General features: G+C 42.1%; 1 protein-coding gene across 1 annotated transcript in view; it reads left to right on the plus strand.

The window, feature by feature from the left end:
- MAN2A1 (mannosidase alpha class 2A member 1) overlaps positions 1-27,783 on the plus strand; it is a 168,163-nt gene that overhangs the window by 38,124 nt on the left and 102,256 nt on the right. Inside the window, exons 5-7 of the mRNA XM_084778114.1 lie at positions 7,938-8,065; positions 17,324-17,497; positions 26,671-26,857. Of these exons, the coding sequence (XP_084634240.1) occupies positions 7,938-8,065; positions 17,324-17,497; positions 26,671-26,857 (489 nt within the window). The remainder of the gene's footprint in view (positions 1-7,937; positions 8,066-17,323; positions 17,498-26,670; positions 26,858-27,783) is intronic.

The raw sequence follows: 27,783 nt of genomic DNA on the forward strand, positions 1-27,783 counted from the left end.
TTCATATAATTCAACTCAATATTTAAGAGAGAGGGTGGTAATGGGGGGGTGTCGAATTCAGATTAGAAACTAGCCCTCAATCTGTCATCTTAAGCAGAATCTTCGGAAGCTGCTTCTTTGGCTTTGGGAAGTAGAGGGTTTGATTGGGGAAATGGCGCCATTTTGCTTGACAAAAAAAAAAAAAAAAAAAAGCTGTCTCAGAAAATTGAGTTTTGATTTTATTTAAGTTTGTTGAAATTCTCTTCTAGCTATAATTACTCACCTGTTTCCCTTCTGGCATCTGACTATAGATCATGAGCACTGCTTCTCAGCCTTTAATATAGTTAGTTCCTCCTGTTGTGGTGACTTCCGACCATAAAATTATTTTTGTTCCTATCATAACTACAATTTTGCTATTGTTATGAATTGTCGTATAAATATCTGTGTTTTCTTGTGGTCTTAGGTGACTCCTGTGAAAGGGTTCTACCCTCAAAGGTGCCTTGACCCACAGGTTGAGAACCGTTGATCTACAGCAATGGCATTTGCTTTCTTACAAGAACTGAGCATCCATAGTGCTTGTTTCCTAAGCATAGGCAACACCTGTGCATTTCGTAGCAAACTTTATAATTCTTAAGTTTCCCCTCCATTATTTAAAACTCTTAATAGTACTAAATAGGTGGCTGATATCATATTTTGGCTCCTGTTGTAATGCCTGTACAATTGCTTTTTTTTTTTTCCCTCTGTATAAAGATGAGGTACAGATCAAATGCCTAACCCTAAATGTACAAGTTGTCTGCTGCATGGCAGGCCTGTGGATTCCCATGGAACCCACTGAAGCACTCCTTGTTTCTGGAAGAGCACTAGTTGATGTCGGACAGAAACAGTGGGAGCCATCCTGTGAATGCCGCCAGCAATGACTTGTTGCATTCTTCCCCCACAGTGGTGCAGCATTCGGCTTCATAAACCTTTAAAAATGAAAATCAAGTCACCTAAGGAGAGATCCATGCAAACAACATTGAGCTTTCTGTTGCTCTTTGTAATTCAAAATAATTTAATCAATTATAGTGGCAGTGCCCTCTCTGAGGATTTAAAAGAAACCCCCTTTAAACTGTCAGCACATTCTGTCCACGTGTTTTGCTCACCTTTCTGGCATTACGTTTGGATGTTCTTGGGTGTATGTAGTGAGATAGTGCATACTGCTTACAATCCATTGAAATGGGAAGAAGCAGCTGACTAGTGTTTGAGTCTGGCAATCCTTGCCCCTTCGCATTTCCTTTGACCTGCTTGGTTCCTCCCTGGGCTCTGAGACAGTGGAATGTCCTATATGCAGCATCTGCTCCTGCTGTCATGGCCAGCCTATAGTGGTGAAACCCACTGAGTGGCTGGAGCAGCCTCACTCTGTTGGGTTTTTTGTTTGTTTGTTTGTTTGGTTTGCTTTTTGGTGACAACTATGTATTTCATGTCTGCTGTACATCAGTTAAGTGTACACTTTGTATTTTTACATCTACTATTTCAAGCATCCTGTTGCATCTTCTCCGGTTTTGTATTTAAGTGAAAGGAGCTCATCTACATTTGCTGCTACTTGCTGAACTGCTGGACTCAACTCAGGCAGACATAACTGATGCACACTTTGGGTTTTCCCAGGAAAATGGCCCATTAAGGCGCTTGCACAGACTCATTTATAATATATTTATACAGGTTGAGTTTTATGGTGTTTAACCAACGGCTGCTGTAAAATTTACAAAGCACTGTGAAGTTAGTGTGTCTTTCTTGTGAAGTTTAAAGTCAGTCGCAGTTTAGATTGTGTGAGGAGCCTGCCGTGTTTCCTCAGAGCTCAGAGGCGCTGCACGGGCATCTGAAGTAACTACTTCCCTGGTCTCCTTCTCACCTGTGAGGTGACGGCTCTTTATTTAGGGGACCCATTCATTGCTTGGTTTGTTTGTTTGAGACTGAGTCTCTCTGTAGCCCTGCCTGCCCTGGAACTTGCTTCGCTACCAGGTTGGCCTTGAGCTCATGGAGATCTGCCCATCTCTGCCTTGAGTAATTTCATACGTAATCTTTCCCATGACTCAGGTAAAATATTTCCACATCTCATAAGCCTTCCCTTACTTACTGTGCCCTTTACTTGATAAATATTTACATTGCTAAGATCTAAGGTAAGCCCTCAGCAAACAGAAAGGGCACAGTTAAGCACAGTGTTGTAAAACAATACCGAACAGCAACAGAACAACTTTCAGTGAAGTTTGGAAGCATGTTTTGTATTCAGGATGAAATCTGAGGGTGAATAAAACTAGCCAACCAAGAAGAGGCTGTGAGGAAATTCTAGGTGCCGAGGCGAAAACTGTGGCTAAAGGCCAAGGAGTGGGAAGAACTTGGCACCTCAAACACCTGAAGAGAATGGTTAGGCTGTTGCCTCGGGCACAGGCTGTTCAGCAGCCATTGGAAGGTGCCCGTCTAGGCTGTTAACATAGGTGGATAGCAGCAAAGGCCGTGGGGAAGACACTGCATCTGGAACGCCGTAGCGGTTTGCTGCTGGATCTTAAACGGCGTGCCTTCCACAGAGTTTTTCCAATGAACGTACATGCTGTGTGTGAGGGGCTGATCTAGAAATTGACCTGAGAGAAATGAAATCCTATTTACAAAAAGACTTGTGCATACATTTTCACAGCAGACTGGAAATAGTTCAAATGTCTGTCAACAAGACGATGAACCAAAACAAACAAACAAAAACCAAATAGAATGTTACTTGGCAATAAAAGATGAGTTAATGAAATACACTTCTTTTTAGTTGTCTGAGACAGGGTTTCTTTTTGTAGCTCTGGCTGTCCTGGAACTCAATTTATAGAACAGGTTGGCCTTAAAGGCAGAGATCTGCCTGCCTCCGTGTCCCCGAGTGCTGGGATTACAGGCATGCTACAGAGCCTGGCCTCGGAGTCTTTTATGAAAGGGACCTAACTTAATCCCTGCCCTCTGGTGACCCTGCAGTTTATTCCTTGTCCCGTGCTGATGCAGAGCACATCTTTTATCTTTAGTGTTGGTACTTTCTGACTTTTCTGAGTGACTCTGGGTGGATTGCAGCCTGTGTTTGGATAGATCCTGCAGTATCACATGTGAACGGATACCTGTTTCCACATGTCTGCCTCGTCACAGAATGTTGCGTAACCTTCTGATCTCTGTAACCTGATAGGTGAGAGTCGGCATGCCACTTCCCAAACAGCTTGTGTTTTCTTTTTGAATGAGGCGACATTTCCTATTTAGAGATCAGTTATTTCTGAAATTTCTGATGCTTATTCGCTGTTTTCCTCTTGTGTTAATGGTACCCATTTCTTACTTTTTTTTTTATATATATACCGGGAGGGACTCCTCAGTGTTAAAGCATCAGCAGAGGGAATCCCTGCCCTACTGGCGCTTATGTCCTACTGGAGGAGAAAGGAAGTGACCGTGCATTCTCAGCTATGGATGTTGTGAACGAGGGTTTTAGATTTTGTGAGGGTTGATGGTTTTGTTGGCATTTGTGTAGGCTACGATGGCTAGTGTGAGTTCATGAGAGCCAGTTAGAGCACTGTTAGAAGGGGAGGCGGTTGAGGGTGGTAAGCCATGGATGGCCTATTGAGGGAGGGAACAAATCTAGAAAGAAAAGAGGAAGGAATTAGAGAGATGGCTGCTTTTTTTTTTTTCCTTCTCATATACTCAATCTTCAAAGTCTGGCTTCCAGAAAAAGAAAATGTAAAGATACCTCGTTCTCACGGGGGTTTAAGACAAGTCTTAGGTGTGCTTTTCCACTAGGTACTGTACACAGAAGGAGTATGCATCACTTGATCCGATTAACAGATATCTTCAGGGCATGAATTGATTCTGTGGGGGAGAACAGCTTTTTTTTTTTCCTTTCACTTTTCCATTGAACTAATTTTGTATTTAAGAATGGAGCCCAGTATGTCATCTTACATTATTTCATATTTCCTCCATGCGTGATTACAAATTCAACTCATTTTCTCTTGTGAAATTAATTTGTGATTCTTTGAAGCCTGCTAAATGATGCATTGTTTGCTGCTGGGTTGTCTGTAACAATCTCCCCATCAGGGAGAAAAGCTCTTTGAGTGTATCAGTCTGTGTGTGACCGAATTCCAAATGTCTGATGCGCCTACAAGGAGGAAGACATGACAGTCACTGAAAAACGGCTTACAGCTTCCTGGGCACTGCAGTATGTTCTTAAGTGTAAAAGCTGCGTCTTGGGCACAATGAGCAGTGACAGACACTCGCAGCTTACTTTTGATCAGTTATTTCTTTAAGCGTTTTATACCGAATCCCCTGGCCTTGGAGCAGAAGCTGGGAGGCACGGCTAACATCTTCTGCCAGGCAGCCAGGCACCTTTGTCAAAAGTGAAGTGTGAGCCTTGGTGGTTTAAAAAGTTAGGTGCTAGCTTCCAGGCTTCTGCGTTTGCTCAGTGTGTTTTCTCTCTTTCTCATGTTTGCATGCAGCTCTCACTTGTTTTAGCTCAGATAATGGCGTGTACATCTGCCAGAAAGCAGAGAGCCTTTCAGAGACTAGGAAATAGGCCGTGTAGGGTAGGTGTGCATCGTTGGGTGCACTGTTTCCCCCACTTTTTACAGAAATGCTTCATTTGATGCGGTTGAACACTAAGTACATAGAAGTACTTACTTAAATAAATATTTCTGTAGATACAGGTATTTCCCATTATTTATTCCCTTTAATTTTAAGGTCTAGAAAGTACCGATACACTCTTACTAATTTTCACGTGACTGCAAACAGTTTAAAGTGCGAGACTTTTTGTAGACACGCATCCTGTTTTGTTTGTGCCTTTTTGTTTTGTTTTGTTTTGTTTGTTCTTGTTGACAGTGGTGAATGGGTGAGTGGTTGCACGGGGGTTATTTGGTCTACTTCAGTAGGTATCTGTGTCAAACCAAACCTTCCTGCCAATGAGAAACTTGGTTTTATAATGTTACCTCCCATATTCTTGTGGATGGTTCAAAGGGTTCCACAGTAGGAAACAGATGCTGCCATAGACTAGGTGACCCCTCCAGCCTGGCTATCTCTGTCTCTGTCATAGCACTTAGGCTGTTGCTGCACATTTAAGATTCACAGTGGGTTTTTCCACTCAGTGTTCTGTCTTGTCTGATTGGACAAACTATGCAAAGATAACTAAAATTGCTCTTGTTCTGGTTTTAGCCTGCTTATGCAGATATTCTCTCTCTCTCTCTCTCTCTCTCTCTCTCTCTCTCTCTCTCTCTCTCTCTCTTCTGTTTTTTGAGAAAAGTTTTCTCTGTGTGGTCCTGGCTGTCCTGGAACTTGCTTTGTAGACCAGGCTGGCCTCGAACTCACAGAAATCAGTCTGCCTGTGCCTCCTTAGTGCTGGGATTAAAGACATGCAGGACCACTGGGCCCAGCTGCAGATTTTCTTAAAATCCTGCATGAGAATATTGTTTTGCAGGAAGTCCCTCGGTTTCCATGCCATGATCTGGGTTTCCTTTTTCCAGTCTCTCTGATGCCTCGTTAGCACCACTGTTTGAATAACCCACTTCTCAGCTTTAGAGTCTGACCCACTCTTTTGCCTCTTCTGCCACAGTTACAGTGACTTTAATGCTTTTTACAAACTATAAGGACCAGTTTGGCTTCTAGACTCTTTTCTAGATGTTTTTCACAGTTATTTAACACTTCCTGTCAATTCTGTTTCCTCTCTTCCCACCTGACCTTTGATTTTTCCTTTTGATTTCTTTTTAAAGATTTCCTGTCAATCCGTATTTCCTCTCCTTTCAGTCTGTGAAACTGATTTTTCTCCAGGAGTTACACTTCCTACCTTACCTTTGCCTTGCAGCCCATCCCCCACCCCCACCCCCACCCCCACCCCCGCCCTGGATTATGTTTGTTACCACAGAGCGCCTTCCGCCTTCTCAGTCTTGACCCCAGTGCATGTTAATGTCACTGTTAAACACCTGGACCTGGGAACGCAGAGTCATTTTGTGCTGCTCTCAGTGTTTGCTTCCTCTTGCTCCAATCATACCCTGATTTCCCACAGATAGGTCTTTATGGACCCTCTTTGCTCCTCTTCCGCATTTTCTACCACCGGCCTACGTTGTTGAAACTCCATTCTAAGCGACCTCAGCCTTACTGATTTATTTTGTATGTGAGCCTGACCTAATTTAAACTACTCGCTAATTACTAATATTAAACGGAGAGTGTCATGGGTCTGTTTCTCAAGCAGGCTTCTCAGCACCAGGCATTTAATGAGACATGCTTATCCCTGACCCGGTGCTTGCATTCTGTGGGTGGGTAAGAGGGAGGGCAGAGAGCAGACAGGGCTGAGCAGGTGATTTTGCTCTGTGATAAAGGTTATGTTGTCATACAGTGAGAGGTAGAGGGGAGTATTGGATTGCTTTGGGGCTCAGTGGTCTGGGTGAGTTGTATTTGGATTGAGACATCAAGACAGCTGGAACCATCCAGGTTGATGAGGAGGAGCAGCATGAAACTGCTTGATAGTATTTAGTAAGAAAGAGGCGCAGTCTTTGGAGTGACCATTCCGCACAGACAAGAACTCAGATACTTCACCAGAGGAGCGTCCCAGGCCTCGCAAGGATGGGGGTTTGCTAATAACCAAGGCAGCTGGTGACATCGAATGTATAATGCTTTTCTTGCTTGACTATTCCTGGAGATTGTTCAGGCATATAGGATGGGGGAGGTTTCTTTTCTTTTTTTTTCTTTTCTTTTCTTCTTTCTTTTCTTTTTTCTTTCTTTCTTTCTTTTTCTCTCTCTTTTTTTTGCAAAATAAAACTGATATAGGTTGAAAAGAAAAAAATTTGTCTGTCTTTGGAATAATTATTTTTTTTTCTATTTCATTTTACTTCTTAGTAACTTGCACTTTCTGTCTAGTCAAGGCCAGAAAATAATTTGTTTTCAAGCAATCATATCTGAAAATTTACATAATATTTGTTGATTAGGATAGTAAAACAATGGAATTGAAAGTGTATCCATATTTGACGGGTGCTGACATCTCACAGTACCAAACTCTGGTTTTGAGGCCCAGCGGTCATAGCCACATGGCCTCTGGAGTGGGGCAAAGTTAGCCCTAAGGGTCAGTGCAAAGCAGTTAAGTAAACGCCTGTTGCCCACTAGTGGGGAGGGTACATAGTTGTGGGCTTAGCTGTGTTCTTAAATAAATGCAGATTTTAGAGCTTCCAGCTCTTTCTGGTCAAGTCTCGATGAATACTTATAAAAGCGTCCCAGCTTTCTAAACTTCCACACCTCTCAAACTGACAGTCTGTGAGATCGGAGATACAGTCTTTGACTTGTGTACTTTCTAAGATGCTTTTCAAATTTCTGATACTTCATAATTTTCTTTCCTTCTCAGAGAAAGAGATGTTAATAATTAACAATTAGCAATCATTGTCTTGTATGATATGATTGCGAAGGAACACTCAAGAGATGGGTAACATTAATGGTACAGCTTTTCAACCCATGAATTAAAAACGCCCTATTGCCCACATTTTACTAAAACTGAAACACAGTGGTTAATTACTGTTTACTGGTCAGTGTGCTTAATTTCCTTAACTGTGTTCTAAGGACAGAGGTAAATACCACTTTTTGATACTGGTACATTGAAACAGACACCACCTTTGAAATGACAGCCTCTAGTAAACACCAAACATGTTGCCTGGGAAGAGCACATTGATCCGTGCTCTCTGAGATTCAGAAAAAAAAATGTGACTTTGTATTATGCCTGTGGGGGAAAAGTGTCGGAGGGGAAGAAAGGTCACCCAAGAGTCTTTATTACGGGTGCTTCATCTCTGAGGCCTCAAGTTGAAACTCAGCTACTTGCTTAAAAATGAATTTCCTCCCTCCCTCAGTAAGTATTGGCTACTTATAAAGATTGATCTTAAGTGTTTATGTACTTTAGTTTCTTCTCTGAATTTTGTTACCTGAATCTCTATTTATTTTCCCCCTAGTTTACTACAGAGTGGTCAGCTCGAGATTGTGACTGGCGGCTGGGTAATGCCTGATGAAGCCACTCCGCATTATTTTTCCTTAATTGACCAGCTAATTGAAGGACACCAATGGCTGGAAAAAAATCTAGGTATGTATTTGTAGTGTGCCCCCCCCCCCCCTTTCATTTGGGCTGTTTGGGGAAGCTATACTTAGGGGATCTGAACTAATTTTCCTAATAATTGTTGAATGATTTATCCTTCATTAATTGTATTTATTAGGTCTCAATTACATAGACATATGTAAGTTTCATTTATGGACGTCAATCATGCCTTTTATTTTACTCATTGGCAGTTGTTTCATTTGTTTATAAGTTTGTTATTTTAATTATGCATTAGTGAAGACTTGATCACAGGAGGCAAAACCTTATTATTAGCTTAATCCACATTGGAGGTGGCAAAGAAGAAACAGAAAAGGCGTTCATTTATTATATCGGGGAGAATCCTGGAGATCTGGGTGTTGTGGCAGCTGCGGGCATGCTTCCATCCAGGGCCCTAAGGTACACTACTGAGGTTGTTTCCTTGGGCTCATCTTCTTTGTGTGTTGGTCACCATCCTGTTTTTCCTAAGCAGTGTGTAAGAAAGGTGGCCCCAGGCAGCAGAAATGCTGCCTGCCCCTTCCAGTGTAACCACCAGGATAAGGTATTTCTCTTAATGCTTTATCTTACTGGCCTTAGCGCTGAGGTGCAGGACTTGTTTTGATGTCAGTGGTCCTCTAGGGAGATGGATGGCAGGGGAAGGGTTACCCCTGAACTGTGCTGGCAGGTCCTCAGTGTGACTGCATCAAGGAGGACTGTGGCTGACAGCATCAGCGGTCCTCTGCAGCTCACCAAAACCTAGAACTCCCTGGCATCCTCTTTATGCCTCATTGTGCGTTTTGCAGCAGGACTTGAAGCTCTTTTCAAATATTTCATATCTCACCGTAGCTTTTACGGTTTTCTTTATGATAAGCATTCATGATTTTTATTGAAGTTATTTCTAGATAACGTGTTTTTTTTCCTCTGTTAGGAATCAACATCCCTTGCTATTACAAGTATTTTCTTTCCTTTTTATTTTAACACAACTTAAAAACTACTGCAAAGTAATCTTAGAAAACTTCCATATGTGCCAGTTGCTAGCATTTTGATATTCTTCTTTTTTTTTATTTTCCATACCGTTGTTGTGCTGGTAATTGTTTCTCACAGCTTAGAGAATACATTGTGCTTCGAGGGTGGAAATGCATTACTGTGGCTGAGATCTGACCTCTAAGGCCAGACTTGTGAGTCTGCCTTTGGCTGTTGCTGGGCACTTGGAGTTTTAAAACTAAGAGCAACTTACTGCTTTTTAAAGCCTATTGTGTGCTTAGCACTTGCTTCCTTCAGGAACCTGGCATTTGTGTGAGCAGCATCCAGTGGAAATCCTGGGTACCAAAGGCGTGATGAGCCTCCCACTTGATGGCATGTCACGCATCCTCCTAAAATTTGGTGCTAGAAGAATTAGGTGTGTATGCCCATCAGGCTTCCTCCTCCGGATGCACCTCCTTGTGTCTTTTATCTTTGATGTCTTTACTCTGCTCTTTCTCAGTCCTAAGTCCCAGCCGAGTGACAATACTCTGAGGCTCAGAAGTTTCTGTGAGTCAGCAAACCTGGGTGATTGTGTGGGGATGGGGGAATCTTGCAGACCTGCCTGGGATGGATGGCCCCTTTCCTTACGTATTGAAATATGTCCCAAGACAAGAGATCCACTGTATATAAACCTGACTTTTGGATTCTTCTTAATGTTTAGCTTTGTTGAAATATAACTTAGACGCAGTACACTGTATAAATCTTACATGTAGAGGTTGGTGAGTTTTGACAGATCCACATATGTACACAGATACTAGTTTCATCCACCACTCAGGGGCACTCTTTCCTGCCCTCATCTCTCACCGTCCAGCCAAGTGCTCCCCAATTCCTACTGCTGCAGATACGTTCTCCTTTGCAGCTGGTTTCTGTGCGTAGTATAATTTTGTCTTACAACCCGACTGCGGCATATTTACATATAATACGGCGCATGCATTTAAAGCTTGCGGTTTGGTGGTGTGTTATGCTTATACAGCTCCGTAGTGATCACCAAGATCTGTTCTTAGAAGTTTTACACACATGTACAACAAACCTCATATCCAGTACACTCACTGTTCTCGTGTCCTGTGACCTCCAGGCCTGCCCCAGGCTCCCACCGAACTCTTTGAATTAGCTCTGCCTCAATAGATCTGTGTGGGGTGGGGGTGGGGTGAGGGGTGGGGGCTGGCTCTAGAATTCCCCACAGATCAAAAGGCAAGGTGCCCTCAATAAATGACCTAGTGTCTACATAAGACCGCTACACTTACTGCCTCCCGCATATAATAGAGACTGGCTTAAGAAAAATGTATATGCTACATAAAAACTATTTTGGCAAAACAAGAAATGTGTGCGGAGTCCGTCAGGCTCATTTTTCTCTCCTTTTCCTTTTTTTTTTTTTTTTTTTTTTTTTTTTGGTTTTTCGAGACAGGGTTTCTCTATGTAGCCTTGGCCATCCTGGACTCACTTTGTAGACCAGGCTGGCCTCGAACTCACAGCGATCCGCCTGCCTCTGCCTCCCGAGTGCTGGGATTAAAGGCATGCGCCACCACGCCCAGCTCATTTTTCTCTCCTAACATGTCTACTTTCCTGGTTGTTATTCCCTTGTGGTTTTGATGGCCCAGTGAGATGACATTGGCCAAACCAAGGCTGTGGGTTAGTTTTCCTTCTGGTAAGTGCTTTAGAATTTAGGTTTTGTGTCTGTGATCCATGCTTCTTTTGATCTTGTGTTGTCCTGGCTCCCTTGCTGACAAAATCTACCCTTATCCCTGCCTCGATAATTAGCTGCATATTAAAACCTGATCTTCAGAAGTATGACTATTCTAACTTGAAACAAAAAGAAAGAACTTGTTTGACTCCTTTTTGTTTGTTTATCTGCCAAGAATTTTATTTAGATCACTGAATTAGTTTTTCGCAAAAGCACTACCTGTGCTTGGGGATGTGGCCCAATAGAGAGAATACTTAGCATTCATAAGGCCCTGGGTTCAGGTCTTAGCATCACTTAGAGTGGGCGTGGCGTATGTGATGCACACCTGTACACCTCAGTGTAGTCCCAGCACTCAGGAGGTAGAGGCAGGGGAATCAAGAGTTGGAGGTCCTTGTCTCCCTAGTAGACGGATTCCAGGTCAGCTGGGGATACATAAAACCCTGTTGGCTCCTAACTCCAGTTCCAGGGATCTGATGCCCTCTTCTGGCCTCCCTGGGCACTACATGCAACTTGTGCACATACTTTACAGGCAGTCAGAACACTCATATACATAAAATAAAAATAAATACAAACTCTGATTTTGGTAGGCATGTGTGGAATATGTTAGCCAAACAAGAAACACTGCCATGTTAACCACGGGAACGCCTGACAGAGGAACATGAGCCGAGTTTCCCTTCCTGTAGACCTTCAGTCCCCTCGGCAATGCGGTCATAGCTTTCATTGTGAAAGTTTTGCATCTCTGTCAGATTTGGTTCTAGGTATTATTTTTTTTTGGCTGCCACTGCTAGTGGGTTTATTTTCTTGGTTTCAGTTGGGAGTAGTTGGTAGTGGTGTGCATAACTCTGTGTGTTGGTCTTTATATAGCGACTTTATATTTTGCCACTGCCAGGAAGTTTTGTGATTGGTTGTTATGTATGCTGTTAGCTCACTCCTTTTCAGGGCTGGGTGCTGTTTGGTTTTTAGACTAGATTCCTGTTAACTGTGTGCTTCTGGGTGTTAGCTGTGTGGCACGGGCTTTCATGCAGTTACGTACCAGCTCTCTTTAGGCATGTTATTGGTAATCCTGGGAGTGGACTTGCTGCACACAGTGTGTTTAACTTTGTAGGTACCAGGGCACTTTGAAACTGCTTTTGCTATTGGACAGTCAACCAGCAATGAATTTGTTCCATATTTTTGCCAGTTCGTTTCTTGTGACAGTCTTTTCGAGTAACAGTATCAGTAGAGATAAAGTGATTTTATTGTTTCAACTTGCATTTCTTTCACAGCTGAGAATGTTGAGTACATTTTTGTTTTTATTGCCCAGGGTTTTGCCTGTTTTAAAGTTTTCAAGTCGTTCGCTCTTTTTTTCTTTATCTTTCTTTTCTTTTCTTTTCTTTTTTCTGAGACAGGGTCTCTCTGTGTTAGCCTTGGCTGTCCTGGACTCACTTTGTAGACCAGGCTGGCCTTGAACTCACAGCAAGCTGCCTGCCTCTGCCTCCCGAGTGCTGGGATTAAAGGCGTGCACCACCATGTCTGGCTTTCACTTTTCTTTTCAATTGGGTTGTTACCTTTGTGTGTTCTTTGTTCTGAATCTGAGCTGAATCTATGTTGTATGAAGATTTCCTACCATTTTTCGATTGTTCATTTGTTGTTTAAGAGTTTAGGGCTGGAGAGATGGCTCAGAGGTTAAGAGCATTGCCTGTTCTTCCAAAGGTCCTGAGTTCAATTCCCAGAAACCACATGGTGGCTCACAACCATCTATAATGAGATCTGGTCCTCTCTCCTAGCCTGCAGGCAGAATATTGAATAAATAATAAATAATTTAACAAGAGTTTATTACTCTCTATGTCTCTGTCTGAGTCTCTTTCTGTGTGTGTGGTATGTTGTGTGTGTGTGTGAGTTTGTATGGTATGTTGTATGTGTGGGGGCTATGGTGTGTATGATATGTTGTCAGTGTGTGTGTGTGTGTGTGAGTGCAGACGGGTGTGCATCTGGTGGGTGTATAGCAGTCAGTAGACAACTTTTACTAGTTCACTCTGTCCTTCCATCTTGAGTTCTGGGGTTGAGCTTGGGTCATCCAGCTGCCACAGCGAGTGTTTTTACCAGCTGAGGTGTCTTGCCAGCCTATGTTTTTTTCCATTTTAATGATCCCCATCTTACTTTCTTTTTCCGTTGCTGTGCTAAAATACTCTGATAATGCAACTTGAGGGAGAAAGGGTTTATTTTAGCTCACACTTCCGTGTTACTGTCCACCATGCTGGGAAGGTGAAGCAGCTGCTTGAAGTGGTTGCTCCCTGGAGTCCACCCTAAGAAGAGAGGGGTGAATACAAACCAGTGCTCAGCACATTCCTCCCAGACATAGTCTGGGCCCCAGCCTGCAGCTAGGAGGGTCTCCACCCATCAATTACCATAGTCAAGAGGATCCCCACAGGTAGGTTAAGGTCCATCACCCAAGTGATTGCAGAATCTGCCACGTGTACAATGAGCGCCAGCCATGACAGTGTCTCTCTTCTTTCTTTTAGCTGTTTAATTCTAGGATTTAAGACAGCTTTTGATTTGTATGGGTGACTATGTAACTATATAAATCTACCTAGCAAGTTTACTTTATCTTTTTATTACTGTTGATAGTTTATATAATTTATTACATATAGTATATTTGTACTGCCTTAACAATGAAACCTGTTGTACGATTAGTGTTTTGACCTCGTAGCTATTTGCCTTGTTCAAATCTTCAGTAGTTGTCACATGTTAACAGGGACACTCGACTTTCTTATTTAGGATATTTAATGAAATAGCCTAGAGGCATTAAATATCACTTTATCTATTATTGTATGTAGATATTTTTTAATAGTGTTGAGAAAACCTTTCTTTAGTACTTTTCAGTTTGCAGTACGCACTGTGTTTCTTTTTTCAGCTATCTATTAACACTGTGTGGCTTTCTAATTTGTTCTCTGAGTGCAATGGCAGTTTGCTCAATTAAAAAGTCATTGACTTCCAGCGTAAACCTCTTTTGGCTTGGGTGCTGTGGAGTTCAATCTGTTTATAGTGCTTTTTGTTTTATGATTTTTATATTTGTTTTCATAAGCGAGATTAGATTTCTTTCTTAATGTGCTACATTTATGTGAATTATTTATTGGTTTATGATATTTAATGTAATAACTAGTCAGCATTTCACCCTTTACATTCCAAGAATTTTATGGGCATTTTTGAAAAACTTACTGCAACAGTTTATACCTACAGAGCCTTCTGTTGTAGGTAGATTTTTAAAAATTATTTTAAAATATTTCTATAAGTATAGAAATAATCTGATTTCCATCTAAAATGTCAAATGAAATTGTTTTAACCAGAGCTACCAACATTTTAATTATTTATAATATAAAATAATAATTATACATAGACATCTTTGTATTAAACAATAATTTTAAATAAAAATTGCTATTTGTAGAAAAGTAAGACAGTAACACTTCAACAGAATGCAAGAAGAAATAGATAATTCGTAACTGTTTGTGACATATACTATTATAATAATCTGAATTTCTTATATATTTTTATTATAAAAGTTTGGATTTTTAAAATATTACCCTTTTATTAAGTACCAACAACTAAGATATGTTCAATGCCAAGGAAAACCCTGGCAAGTTCTGGAATCCAGAAATCTCTCCCCACCTCTTAACTCCTTTCATACCACAGGGTTTTTTTTAAATGCAATTTATGTCTTTTCAGTATTGTTATGTTTTTTGGGTTCTTTTTCAACTGAAGCTAGTCACTCTTCTGTGGGTCCAGTGACTTTGATAGGAACGGATCATCAATGACCCTGCGATCCTAAGATGATGGGCACTAAATGCTGACATTTGATGTACTTGTTGTCCTGTGTAGAATGTTACTACTCCATTTATTTGTGATGATGTTTATTCCTCCTTAAGTTCCGCACTTATAAAATGTTCTAGGGCATCCCTTGTGAAGGGCGCCATATTCCCTGAGCAGAGATTTGCGGCCGTCTTATTTAATGTACCATGTGACGATAAGTCAGAGATGTGTTTGTCCCCATTTGTAAACACTTGATAGTGTATTTGCTAAGACATCAGGCCGCTTTCAGGTGTGAATAGAAGGTAGTTGTCAAGCCAACAGTGTAAGCAGTGATGTCACAGGACAGTCTGACCACAGGCAGCACCTGGGGCGTCTCAACTACTGCTCACCACTGCATTTAGAGGCTGCTGTGCCCTCCAAGCCAACTACCCTGTCCAGGAACATGGGTCACAGTCAGTTATAGTGTCTCTTAGTTTATTTTAATCTTGAACATTTCCTCAGCTTTTTTTGGAGTTTGTTTGTTTGTTTCTTTCTTTCTTTTTCCCAGACAGGGTTTCTCTGTGTAGCCCTGGCTGTCCTAAACTCCCCTTGTAGACCAGGCTGGCCTCAGTCAACCTCTGTCTCCTTGAGTGCTGGGGTTAAAGGCGTGCGCCACTACGTCCAGCTTTTTGGAGTTTCTTCACCATGGTATTTTGAAGAGTACAAGCCAGTTTAAAAAACAAAACAAAACAAAACTCTGTCAATCTGAATTTGTTCTCTCAGGGTTAGGTTAAATCACTGCTGTAGTGTTTATCTCTTCAGCTAGAACGTCTCTGTGCCAATGGTTTCTCTTATTGCTGCTGCTGCTGCTGCTGCTGCTACTACTACTATTTCTCCTCCTCCTCCTTCTCTTCTTTTTTGGTTTTTCAAGAAAGAGCTTTCCTGTGTAGCCTTGGCTGTCCTGGACTCGCTTTGTAGACCAGGCCGACTCGAACTCACAGAGACCTGCCTGCCTCTCTGCCTCCCCAGTGCTGGGATTATAGGTGTGCAGCGCCACGCCCGACTCCCCCTACTTCTTATGAGAGGCAAATGATGTTTCCCTGTACCAGGCTGGCAGTGCTAGCCTTGATCCGTTTGTTCAGGTGTATTTGCTGAACTTCTTTCTAGTACATTAAAGTAGGAGGGGATGGGAGAGATGACTCGGCGCTTAGGAGCAGTGATTCCTCTTCCAGAGGACCCAAATTTGGTTCATAGCCCCCATGTTGGGGAGCTCAGACCTGTAATTCCAGCTTCAGGGGGCCCAGCACCTTCTTGTGCACTCCAAGGGTGTCCACACGTAAGTCCACATACCCCCGCCACCCCCCCAACCCCCCACCCGCTACCCCCCTACCCCCGCTACAAGATACACAAATAATTAATGCTTTAGTTAGGGTTATTGTTGCCTCAATGAAGCGCCATGACCAAAACAATGTGGGGAGGAAAGGGTTTATTTGGCTTACACTTCCACGTCACAGTTCATCATGAAGGCAATCAGGGCTGGGACTCAACCCGGGTGGAATCCTGGAGGCAGGAGCTGGTTCAGAGGCCATGCAGGGCTGCTGCTTACTGGCTTGCTGTCCAGCCTGCTTTCTTATGGCACCCAGGGCCACCAGGTCACAATGCTCTGGGTCCTCTGCCATCAATCACTAACAAAGGCTCTATAAACTTGCCTGTGGCCCCAGCTTATGGAGGCATTTTCTCAATTGAAGTTCTCTCCTCTCAGATGACTATAGCTTGTGTCAAGTTGATCTAAAACTATGTAGCACAATTAATAAAAATGAAATATAATAAATTTATAGGAGATGTATTAGGAATAAGAACTTTCTACTCCTCACCAACTCGTTCATGAACACCTGTGCGTGCGTGCGTGCATGCGTGCGTGCGTGCATATGTATGTGTGTATTTTGACTTATTTCGGTCTTCACTTTTCCTTCTTAGTCTCCTTTGTGATACTTTAGAGTTAGTCATCAAAGTTCCTTTTTCTCCTGTCTCATTAGTTCCTCTGGTTCATAGCTTTTGAATGATAGTCTTTGCTACGAGAGCCAAGATCAGCTTTAACTCATTTTTTTAACCCCCGGCCCCTCTCATAACTGTAGCTGTGTGGGAGCGCTTAACAGGTGCTTGAATGGAAAAAAAAAAAAAACCCTGCACAGCTCTACTTATGCCAAATTGTACACTGTAAGTAGAAGGCATATTTAAGAGTCTTGAATAACTGACTGATCCAATTTGTATAATGCTAGATGAATATTCTTGTCTGATTAATTATAATCTATGCATTTATTTATTTATTTTTGTCCCATGTGTTCTCTGTGAAAGAGGTGCGTTTTTAGCTGATGGCTCTTGTAACTGATCTGAGCATATTTGAACCATTTCATTGACCTCATTCTGGGTAGACAGTCAGGAGGAGCACCAAGATCCCTGGGGACTCGGGGACACCCCAGGAGCAGTTATTTCAGCCTGTTGGGCTGTGTAAAGGTGTCAGTGGCAGCCTGTTGGGATTGGGAAATATACATTGAGTTGACAGACCAGCCAGGTCCTGGGGTTGCTAACCCCACATGACAGACTGGGTATTGGTCTAACTCCACTAGTTGGCAGCCATTTAGTCATAGCTGTAGGCTGGTGCAGTGAGAACGCCCATTATCTTTAAGCCCAGCAGACCGTGGCGGTGCGTCTCAGTGCGTCATAATGTCTTTGTATTTCACTTATCATTAAAACATAACAAAAACAAAGGGAACACTAACAGTTCTTTTCTTTATTCACAGGAGTGAAACCTCGGTCTGGTTGGGCCATAGATCCTTTTGGACACTCGCCCACAATGGCCTATCTTCTAAAGCGTGCTGGATTTTCGCACATGCTCATCCAGAGAGTCCACTATTCAGTGAAAAAGCACTTCTCTGTGCAAAAAACTCTGGAATTTTTCTGGAGACAGAATTGGGGTATGTAGAATTTGTTGGTGAGCTCCGATGAGTCCACTTGGCTGAGATGATGGTCTGGGGGTTCTGACCTTGTACCATGTGGGTGTTTTTAGCTACTTTTCTGTTGCTAGGAAGAGACACCAGGATGATGACAACTTGTACAAGAAATTGTCTGTTGGCCGCAGGCGGATGGAATTCATGCTCGCCATGGTGGGGGCATGGCAGTGGGCATGACACTGGAACAGTAGCTGAGAATTGACATCTTGAGGTATAACCTCAAAACAGAACGCCAGCTAAAATGTCATTGGCCTCTGAAACCTCAAAGCTCATCTCAGTGTTAAACCTCCTCCGACACTAGCACACCTCCTCCACAAAAGCCACACCTCTTAATCCTTACCCAAAAGTTCCATCAACTAGGACCAAGCATTCAAACATAGGAGCTGCGAGTCCGTTCTCATCGAAGGCGCAACTCTGGGCGCAGTGGCACAAGTCTATAGTCCCAGCACTCAGGGAGGCAGAGGCAGGTGACCTCTGTGAGTTCAAGGCCAGCCTGCTCTACAAAACAAGTCCAAGACAGCCAAGGCTACACAGGGAAACCCTGTCTCAAAAACCAAAACCCCTAAAACAACAAGCAAACAAAATATATAAAAGAAAGCACACACTATAGTGTGTATTACTTACACTATAGGCTCTAAAACAGTTTCTTTTATAGGACAATTATTTCCCCTTGTATTTGTGTCAAGTGTCTTATAGGCACTGGTGTCAATTTATGTTTGGAAGATTGTGATTTTTTTTTTTTATGACTGGCAGAAGCAAATAGATATAAGCATTTAGTATTGTGTCGGCTGCTGCTTTACTTTGGTCTTTATAATGATTAATTAATTAATCCCATGGAGTAAACATGGCTTATTAGTGGTTCCAAACTCTCCTAGTGCTGTGACCCTTTAATACAGTTCCTCGCATTGTAGTGACTCGCAACTATAACATTGAATCCATTGCAGTTTCAGAACTGTAATTTTCCTACTGTAATCAATCGTAATGTAAATAGTTTTGGAAATAGTGGTTTGTTAAAGGAGCCATGACCCACAGGCTAAGAATTGCTCGTCTAGCAGGAAAAGCACTGTTTTCTCAGAAAGTTGAGCATGTAGTCACGTGTCTCGTGCCCAGCCACTTTTCCTTCCTTCTCTCTTGTCTCCGTGTCTTATAAGACGTTCTCTTGAAATGACCTGGATCTTGTCCTCCTAGGGAGTCATCAGCTACCTGTGTGTGTGCAGATAAATTAAGACATAATCTCATAGCAAGCTCTCTGGTCCTCTGCCTCTAACCATCTTTCTAGCCACTCTCCCACAGGATTCCCGTAGCCTTAGGCGTAGGAGCATTTTCTAGATTTATCCATAGGGACTGGCCTCTACAACGCTGGCATTTGGTTGGTTGTAGTTTTATGTACTAATCTCTGTTTGTGGCAGAGACGTTGTCTTAATGAGGGGCGAAGACTAACCTTGACTGTGTGTGTCAGGACAGAGGTGCTTGGTTTTTTGTTAGGAGCTGTCTTGGTTTAGTAAAGTAGTGGATGTCGAGTCTCCTCCAGTAAGTGGCTTCACTAGCACTGGCTAGTTAGCCAGGTTTCTAGTGGGACTTAAGGCCAATTAGAGAGATGTTGGTTGCTGCTAAGGCACACTTGCCATGACCTGACCCCTGGTTATTGTTCCTACGCATCACAGCTGGGTGGGATTGCCCTTCGCCTCCCTCCTTTGGACGTTGCTTGCATGGCACCTTCTGATACTATCGAAATCCAGTCCTTGGGGAGGGGTCTTACAGGTCAGTTCCAGCTCACGGAGCTCTGGGCCTGTGTTTGAAAGGCATGGGTCTTCTGCCCTAGGGACTTACCTTCTGCCTCAGCCAAGGCCAGTGGTAATAGGCTCGTGTGTTTTGGGAGGCTCATGGACAGCCCTGGCCAACAACTCAAAAGTGTCTTTTCCCCAGCTGTTATTGAGGTTTTTGTTAGGTGGTCTTTCACTCTTGGAGGTAGCACTGTTAACCCAAATTAGAAATGTTTATTAAGACAATTATGTGTATTTATACATAGATTACATGTATTACAGGGTTTAGTTTTAAGGTAGGTAATAGTACAATTCCTTATGACTTTCTCAGAATCCTGTATTGTTATTTTACCCACATCCCTCCTTATGTCTTTGCCTCCCTCTCCCAACTAAAGATGCCCTCTTTCCCTATTCCCTCTGTCAGAACCCTTGTACCCTACTATTTCCTGTTTGCTTTCTTCCTCTTTCTCTCTTTACTTCCCTTCCACTCCCTAAAGAGTTCCCCTTTTCCACTTCCATGATCAGAACCCTGCTGCTCTCCTCTCTCTTGCTCCCCACCCCCATTCTGGCAGGGGTCCTGGTTTGCTCCTCTGGTATCTGTAGTTACTACAGGGTCTGTGCTCACATCTGAGGATTGGGAGCCAGGAGCCTCCAGTCATAAAGAACCTGTGACATTACTCTTGCTGGGTCTTGGTCACCTCACTCAATATGACCTTTTCTCAGAGTTGATGGTTTTATTTCTCCTAGTCCCCATCACCTGCCTGTGCTTCATTTCGTTAGCCACTTGTCAGTTGTAGAACGTTAGGGTGTTTCCACTTTGTAGCTGTTGTGACTAGAGCGGCGGCAAGCATGGCTGAACAAAGCCATGAGCCATACAGCAGGGTGTCGAGTCCTTTGGGCACACGCCAAGGAGAGGCATAGCTGGGTCATATGGTCAATTTATTTTCAGCTTCTGGAGGATTCTCCACACTGGTTTCCATACCGGCTGCACCAGTTTGCAGCCCCACCGACAGGAGTGAGGGTTCCCTCTCCCTGGGACCTCCGCGACAGTTCGCTTTTCCATCTTCTGCTGACCTTTGGCCACCTTGAGTGGGTTAAGATCAAATATCAAAGTTCTTTTGATTTGCATTTCCCTAATTTTGTTAGGGGTGATGAACATTTAAAAAGTCACTTTTAGGTATTTCCCCCCCATTCTTTTTGAGAACTTTTATTCATGTCCCACATTCGTTTTTCTAGTGGGTCATTTATTTGCTTTCTCTCCCCTCTCTCTCCCTGCCCTTTCCTTTCTTCCTTTCTTTCTCTTCACAGTTTACAAAGGATTGGCTGTACATCTTCTCTGAATGTCTGGTAGAATTCTACTGTGACTTCAACTGACCTTGGACTTTTTTTTTTTTTTTTTTTTAAGCCAGAAGGAAGGCTATTTCAAATTTCCTCATGTTAGGGGTATGTTTAGGTTGTTAAAGTCTTGGTTTAATTTTGGCAGTTTCACTAACCATAGAAAAATCATCAATTTTGTCTAGGTTTTCCAACTTAATGGAGTACAGGTCTTTAAGGTATTCCCAAGTAATGTATGGGATTCGTGTCTGTTGTAATGTTTCCTTTCCTTATTCATTTCTGACTCTGTTAATTTGAGTCCTCTTTTTTTTTTTTCTTTTGATTAGTCGGGCCACATGTCTGTCAATTTATCTTCCCAAAAGCAGGTCTTAGATTATTTTCTTGTTTTGTTTTGTTCTTTGTTTCTATATAGTAAATTTCTCCTCTGGTTTTCATTGTTTTTATTACTATATTCATTGACTGGATTTGGATTTGGTTTGTTGACATTTTTCCATCTTTTGAGTCACTTCATTTAGCTGTGTATTTGTGCTCGTCCTGATTTTTTTTTTAATGTAGGCATTAAGAGCTACGAATTTCCCTTGTGGGCTGCTTTCAATATGTCCCAGAGGTTTTTGTGTTGTGTTTTCATTTTCATTTAGTTCCTGATTTCCCTTTGACCCATACATCGTTCAGTAATTGGTTATTTACTTTCCTTGACTTTGTTTGTTTATTAGAGGCCTGTTTGCTGTCAATTTAAAGTTTTATTTCATTGTAGTCTCAGGATACAAGAAAAGTCTTCTACCCTATTGGATTTGTAAGACTGTGTGTGCTAGCATGTGATCTCTGCTAGGAAAGCTGTGTGCTGCTGGGTAGCATGTATGCTCTTTCATGTTTGTGGGATATTTTCTACATATCTGTTAAGTCCATATGTTGTATGATATCATTAATACTGATGTTTCTCTATTTAATTTTTGTCTAGATGACTTGTCTATTGGAGAAAGTGTGGTACTGAAGTTAGTTACTATTAATGGACTGATGTTAATCTATTTTTTAAAAATCTATTTAAATCCAGTAGTAGATATTTTATCATCTTGGGCACCCCAGAATTTGGTGTATATTTGTTTAGGATAGCAATGCCTTCTTATTTAACTGTTCCCTTGGCTGGAATGAAGTGTCCCTCTCTATCTCTTCTGATTAACTATAGTTTGAACTCTGTTTTGTGAGATATTAGAATAGTGATGCCTGTTTGCTTCCTACTACCATTTTATTGGAGCACTTTCATCCATCTTTCTACTCTAAGGTGGTGCCTATCTTTAAAACTGAGGTGTATTTTTTTGTAGGTAACCGATAAATTTTGTTTTTTAAAAGATTTTTATTATATACTTATGTATTTTATGTATGTATCTACATACCAAAAGAGAGCATTAGATTCTGTTGTAGATGATTATGAGCCACCATGCAGGTTCTGGGAATTGAACTCAGGTCCTCCAGATGAGCAACCAGTGCTTCTAACCACTGAGCTGTCTCTCCAGCCCTAGATTTTGTTTATTGATCTGTTCATTCAGTCTGTGTCTTTTGATTGGAGAATTGAGCCCATTAATATTTAAAGTTATTATTGAAATAGGTGTGTTAATTGTGGTCATTACGTTTTTGATGTTTGTGTTCTCGTTACTGTTTTGTGTTTAAATAAGTATGACTTCATATTTCTTTCCACAGATTCTGTTATACTCAGTCTTCTCTTCAGCCTGAATAATGCTTCCTAAGTTTTCTTTAGGTTTGGTTACTTGGGTATAGTTTTATTTCAGCTGTTTCTATTGTAGAAATTTGTTTTGTTTTGCATTTTGCTTTTTGTTTTTCCTTTTTTAATCATGATAGATAGTTTTGCTAGGTATATTATTTTAGGTTGGCTAACATAGTCTCTTGGCACTTAGTGGTTGGATTTCTCCAGGCTCTTCTTGGCTTTTAAAGTTTTTAATTGCAATTAATCAGTATTCTAGTGTGTTTTCATTTATATGTGACTTGTGTGTTTTTTTTCTTTCTTGCATCTTTCAGTGCACTCTCTTTTTTTTTCTCCTTTATTAATTTATTCTTGTTACATCTCAATGGTTATCCCATCCCTTGTATCCTCCCATTCTTCCCTCCCTCCCATTTTCCCCTTATTCCCCTCCCCTATGACTGTTCCTGAGGGGGATTCCCCCCGCCCCCATATATGCTCATAGGGTATCAAGTCTCTTCTTGGTAACCTGCTGTCCTTCCTCTGAGTGCCACCAGGTCTCCCCCTCCAGGGGACATGGTCAAAGGTAAGGCACCAGAGTCAGTGCACTCTCTTTGTTATATATACTTAGTGGTTTTTTGTTGTTGTTTTGTTTTTTGTTTGTTTGTGGTTTTTTGTTTTTCACTTTTGTTTTTGTTTTAAACAGAGTTTCTGTGTGTAATAGCCCTGGCTATCCTGGAACTTTCTTTGTAGACCATGCTGACCTCTAACTCACAGAGATCCACCTGCCTCTGCCTCCCAAGTGCTGGGATTAAAGGGGTGCGCCACCACACCTGGCTTATACTTAGTGTTTTAACTATTATATGCTATGAATATTTTATTTTCTTGTCTCTTTGATGTTTTATAGACTTCTTTTATCCCTAAGTGTGGATTTCCTTAGTTTGGGGGAACTTATAGTCTGTGATCTTGTTGAAGATCTGGTCTGTGTGGTTGACTGGAAATCTCTCTCATTTATGCCTAACTTGGAAGGCTTGGTGTTTTCATGTTCCTTTCCTGCGTTTTTTGTTGTTGTTGTTGTTGTTGTTGTTTTCATATTACTTGCTTGTTCAGCATAGATTCCCTGCTTTATTTTTGAATCCTGATATTCTGTCTTCTGCCTGATTCCTTCTTTTTCAACTCTATCTTCATTTCAGCGTGAGTCGTCTTCAGTGTTGTGTTTCCTGACTGAATTCTATTTCCAAGTCTTGAATTGCCGCCATTTTTATAAGTTCTGCTTCCTATTTTCTTGGTTATCACTCCGGCATGTGTTTTTCTCAAGTTTATTGAGCTATTTATTTGTGAATTAATGTAAATTCCTTGAATTCTTTGATGAAGTTTATGATTTTTTTTTAACTCCTGTAGCCTGAGGTATATCTATGTAATTGTCATTGATAAACATCTCTTCAGGACTGGTAGTGTTTGGAGGGAAGATTCAGGCTTAATCTTTTATATTGTTGCTATTTTTGCGATGAGATATGGGCATGTGGGCTTCCTTTGTTAGCTGGATGTGTTCTGGACAGAGCAGCTTTGTTAAGAGAGGATGTTCCTGCCATTTTGGGCCTAGTTAGTGGTTGGCTCTATAGCTTGGGTGGTGTGAGGTCAAATAAACAGAGGGGATGAGGCAAGTTTTTAAACTGTGCTTCCTGTTCCAAGGCTGGAGTTTGGGGGGTAGATCTTGCTGGCTTGAAAGGTTGTGTGTGACTTGGGCGGATCCTGTGGATCAGGTCGTAGATAGGGTTGATCTTGGCTGATGTCTAGAGCTCCTTTGCAGAGTAGGCAGGGAGAAGCCAGATTAGGCTGGTCCACCTAGATTGTGGGACCCAGGCCAGATCTGGTGGGTTTTGGAAAAACCATGGATGGGGAAGTGAGGTGCCCTCACCAGGCTGGAGCCTGCTGTGGGTGGACATGGGAGTTTAGTTCCCAAGCCTGGTGACTGGGAGCTTGCAGAAAGTGCCTGTGGGTTCTTGCAGATAGGGTGGGTTCTAGTGTAAGTCTATAGGTTGGCTGTGGCAGAGGTGGGGGGGGGGGCGTGCTCATGTAGCTGGGCAAGGGACGTGGGGCTCTGTGGAAGCCTAGAGGTTGGTCACTACACTCATGGGGTTGTCGGGATTCGGCATTGGGAGTAAGACCTGGGTTAGAGCTGGCAGGTTTCTGAGACATCATGATCTGGATGTCAGGGGTACTCCCCAGCTAGACCCTGGAGGAGCATGTGGGAAGTCGAAGTCTGGGTACCCATTGGGTGTCTTATATTTCTTTTTATTTGTTGAGTCTTTATTGTGGGGCATACTTTACATGAAATGCTTTATGATCTTCTCTCAGTGTGTCTCTAACTCAGTGTCCTGAGTTGATTTAACTATTTTATGGCAAAGAAATGGACTTGTGAGGACTTCTATGGAGAGGTAGAACTTAGTGTTGTGTAGCTCCTGAGCCGGAGCCTCTGCCCCAGGACCAATGTGCTGGAGTCCAGCTTCCATCTCTATAAGGGATTTTGGTGCTGAAATGCTATCAGGAGGTCACCAACCCCCACTCTTGCTTTCTGAGTAATCCACCCCCGGCCCAGTGTTCAGAAAAAAAATTGTTTGTACATTTAGAAACTAACTCTCATATGTGTTCCTATGCTTCAGTAAGGAACATAATTAGCTATGTTATCTATTTATCTATCCATCATCTCTCTATCTACCCTATCTATCTATCTATCTATCTATCTATCTATCTATCTATCTATCTGTATTATTGTGGGGCATACCTTACATGAAATGCTTTATGTATCATCTATCTATTGTCTGTCTGTCTGTCTAATTTAATTCTGAAAAAAACTTACCCAGCAGGGAGGCCCATATCTTGCAAGGTATTTGTTACATCACATGTAGTTTGATAAAAGACACCTTAATCTGAAAAACAGAATTAATTTAAAGGAGCTTTGCCTAGACAATTGCCCTGTTACAAGTTGCTTAGAATTATCACTTGGTAAGAAACTATTGAGTAGTTTTCTGTACTTATCACAGCTAAGGAAGGACTATAGAGAATATTCTGTGTATAAGGAAATGATATTTTAATGTGGGATTAGTGTAGAACACAGGAGATTGAACTGTGTGACGTAAGCTGCCGAGTGGTGGCGGTTAGGAAGGGTCCAGGCTAAGTCTTGACCAAAGAGGAACGCTGGAGGTTATTAGCCACCAGTTTTGGGACTCCTGTCAGCCCGTATCATGCAGCAAACATCAGTGATCCTTGTCTTTGGTGTCACACTACGGGGTGTAGTTCATCAACATGTGCAGGGCACAGCACAGAAGCACAGGTTTTAATTAGTTTGAAAAGTTGTCAAAAATGTGGTTAAAGCTGGATAGGCCTTCTCGCACAGGCTTGAGAATGTGGCATCCTGAGAGATGTTTTCAAATTAGGTGTAGCTTGTTTGTGTGGTTTGGGCTTAATGAAGCAGTTATTTTCATTGTTAAAAAATTTGCCGATTGCCTTGTCTTTATTAAGGAAGCAATACCCATTGTAGAAGCTGGAAATCCACATATGTGTAAAAAGAGAGTGCTGCCAGAGTGGAGCATCCTCAAAATCTCCCATCTCCCTGGTGTGTGCTCTGTGTCTGCCTGCTCAGGGCAGTAGTCTCCTGCTGACTCTGAGGTCTTAACTAAAGCACAGCCCTCTATCTGTGGATAGTGTGTAGTTTCCATACTATTTTGCTTTGCTTTGAATTTTGCATTGGAAATTCCCCTTTCCTCTGTTCCATCCGTTGTGATGGAAAATACCACTGAGTCATTCCTGGGGACCAGCAGGAGAGACTCCAGGAACTTTGCAGTGTTCCACTTTCTCTGCTGCTGTAGGGGACTTGGCCTCTGTCCAGCGCTGTCCTCCTCCTCCTCCTCCTCCTCCTCTGCCCACCGTTTCTCCTTTGTTCCTTCAGCTCTCCCTCTTATTTCACTTCTCACTGAGCCACCCTGGCGGATGGAGCTGTCACAGTGTGTCCCTAGGAAAAGATGTAGCAGAAGCTGGCAGCCCAGGGTGGACAAGGTCATGGCTGTGCATGAGCCAGCTGTAACTCTTACTTTTGCCCAGGTTGTGTTCTCCAGGTCAGCAATTGCTGGTTCACCAGGGGCTTTTCTATTTCCGTTCTAGTAGACAGACGAGGTGAACGAGGGCGAGCTACAGACCTTCCTTCAGCTGTGGCTGTGAAGTGTTTCTGGAGTATAAAAATGACTGCTGATTTAGCGCACAGCTTGCATTACCTAGACAGGCAGTGTTTGGATAGTTTCGGAGAGAAACAATTTTGTGAACGGAAATATGTTGACTTTTTGTTTTAGATCTTGGATCTGTCACAGATATTTTGTGCCACATGATGCCCTTCTACAGCTATGACATCCCCCACACCTGTGGACCTGATCCTAAAATATGCTGCCAGTTTGATTTCAAACGGCTTCCTGGAGGCAGATATGGTTGTCCCTGGGGAGTCCCCCCAGAAGCAATATCTCCTGGAAATGTCCAAAGCAGGTATTAAAATATGTATTTTGTAAGACGTCAAGAACACCGTGGCTACTCAGCTGGGTTGATGGAAGGTTGAATAAAGGGTTTTTTGGCAGTCAACATTATCTTCACTGAGGTCTAAAGCAACTTTAAAATGTCAGCGCCTTGGCCATACCTTTTCGTGTTACAATTTAATGGCAAGTGAACAATGGTAGATCAATGTACAATGGGCAGCTTACAATATGCTGCTATTACCATCTCCTTTGCACTCATTATAAAAGCTTTCTACTGTGTTTGATTGATTTCATATACTTCTGTTGATAATAAGACTTTGGTCCCCATTGTACAAATTGGTAAGAAAAGCAACTCAGCTGCAAAACCACATTTGTTGAAATGGAGCACATGAAGAGTGTAATTATCTCCTACCTTAATAGCAGTTTCAATAATGGGACTCGCACACTCGGATGAATACACATCTTTGCATCTTTCCCATGTTTTTGACTTTCAGAAGACTTTAATTAGATTTATATTTAAATACACTTGAATAAAAATCACCAGGATGGACCACTTCTTTAAAAAAAAAAAGTGCTACCGAAGGAAACTTCTCATTTCAAGTTACCTATAGTTCTCATTGTGGCTCCTGTAAAGTTCAGTTCCCACACTTACAGTGAGATGTACATAGTACCCTGTGCCGTTATGTAGACATTACATTCTGCTAGGAAAGAATATAGCTTTTGAATAAATTAAGATTTATGTGTGTATTTGAAATTTACCTGGAAAAAATGCAGAGTTTATTAAAGTGCGAGTTGTAGGTTCTCTAGTATATTTAGAACTATGTCAGTTATACACACACACACACACACACACACACACACACACACACACACACCTAAAGGAATAAAGGCTATGAACCTGAAGCAGAGCAAGAGGGCACTTGCGTGGGGAAGGTTGAG

Source organism: Acomys minous (assembly GCF_964271855.1).
Source record: "Acomys minous genome assembly, chromosome: 4".
In the NCBI taxonomy this organism is placed as follows: domain Eukaryota; kingdom Metazoa; phylum Chordata; class Mammalia; order Rodentia; family Muridae; genus Acomys; species Acomys minous.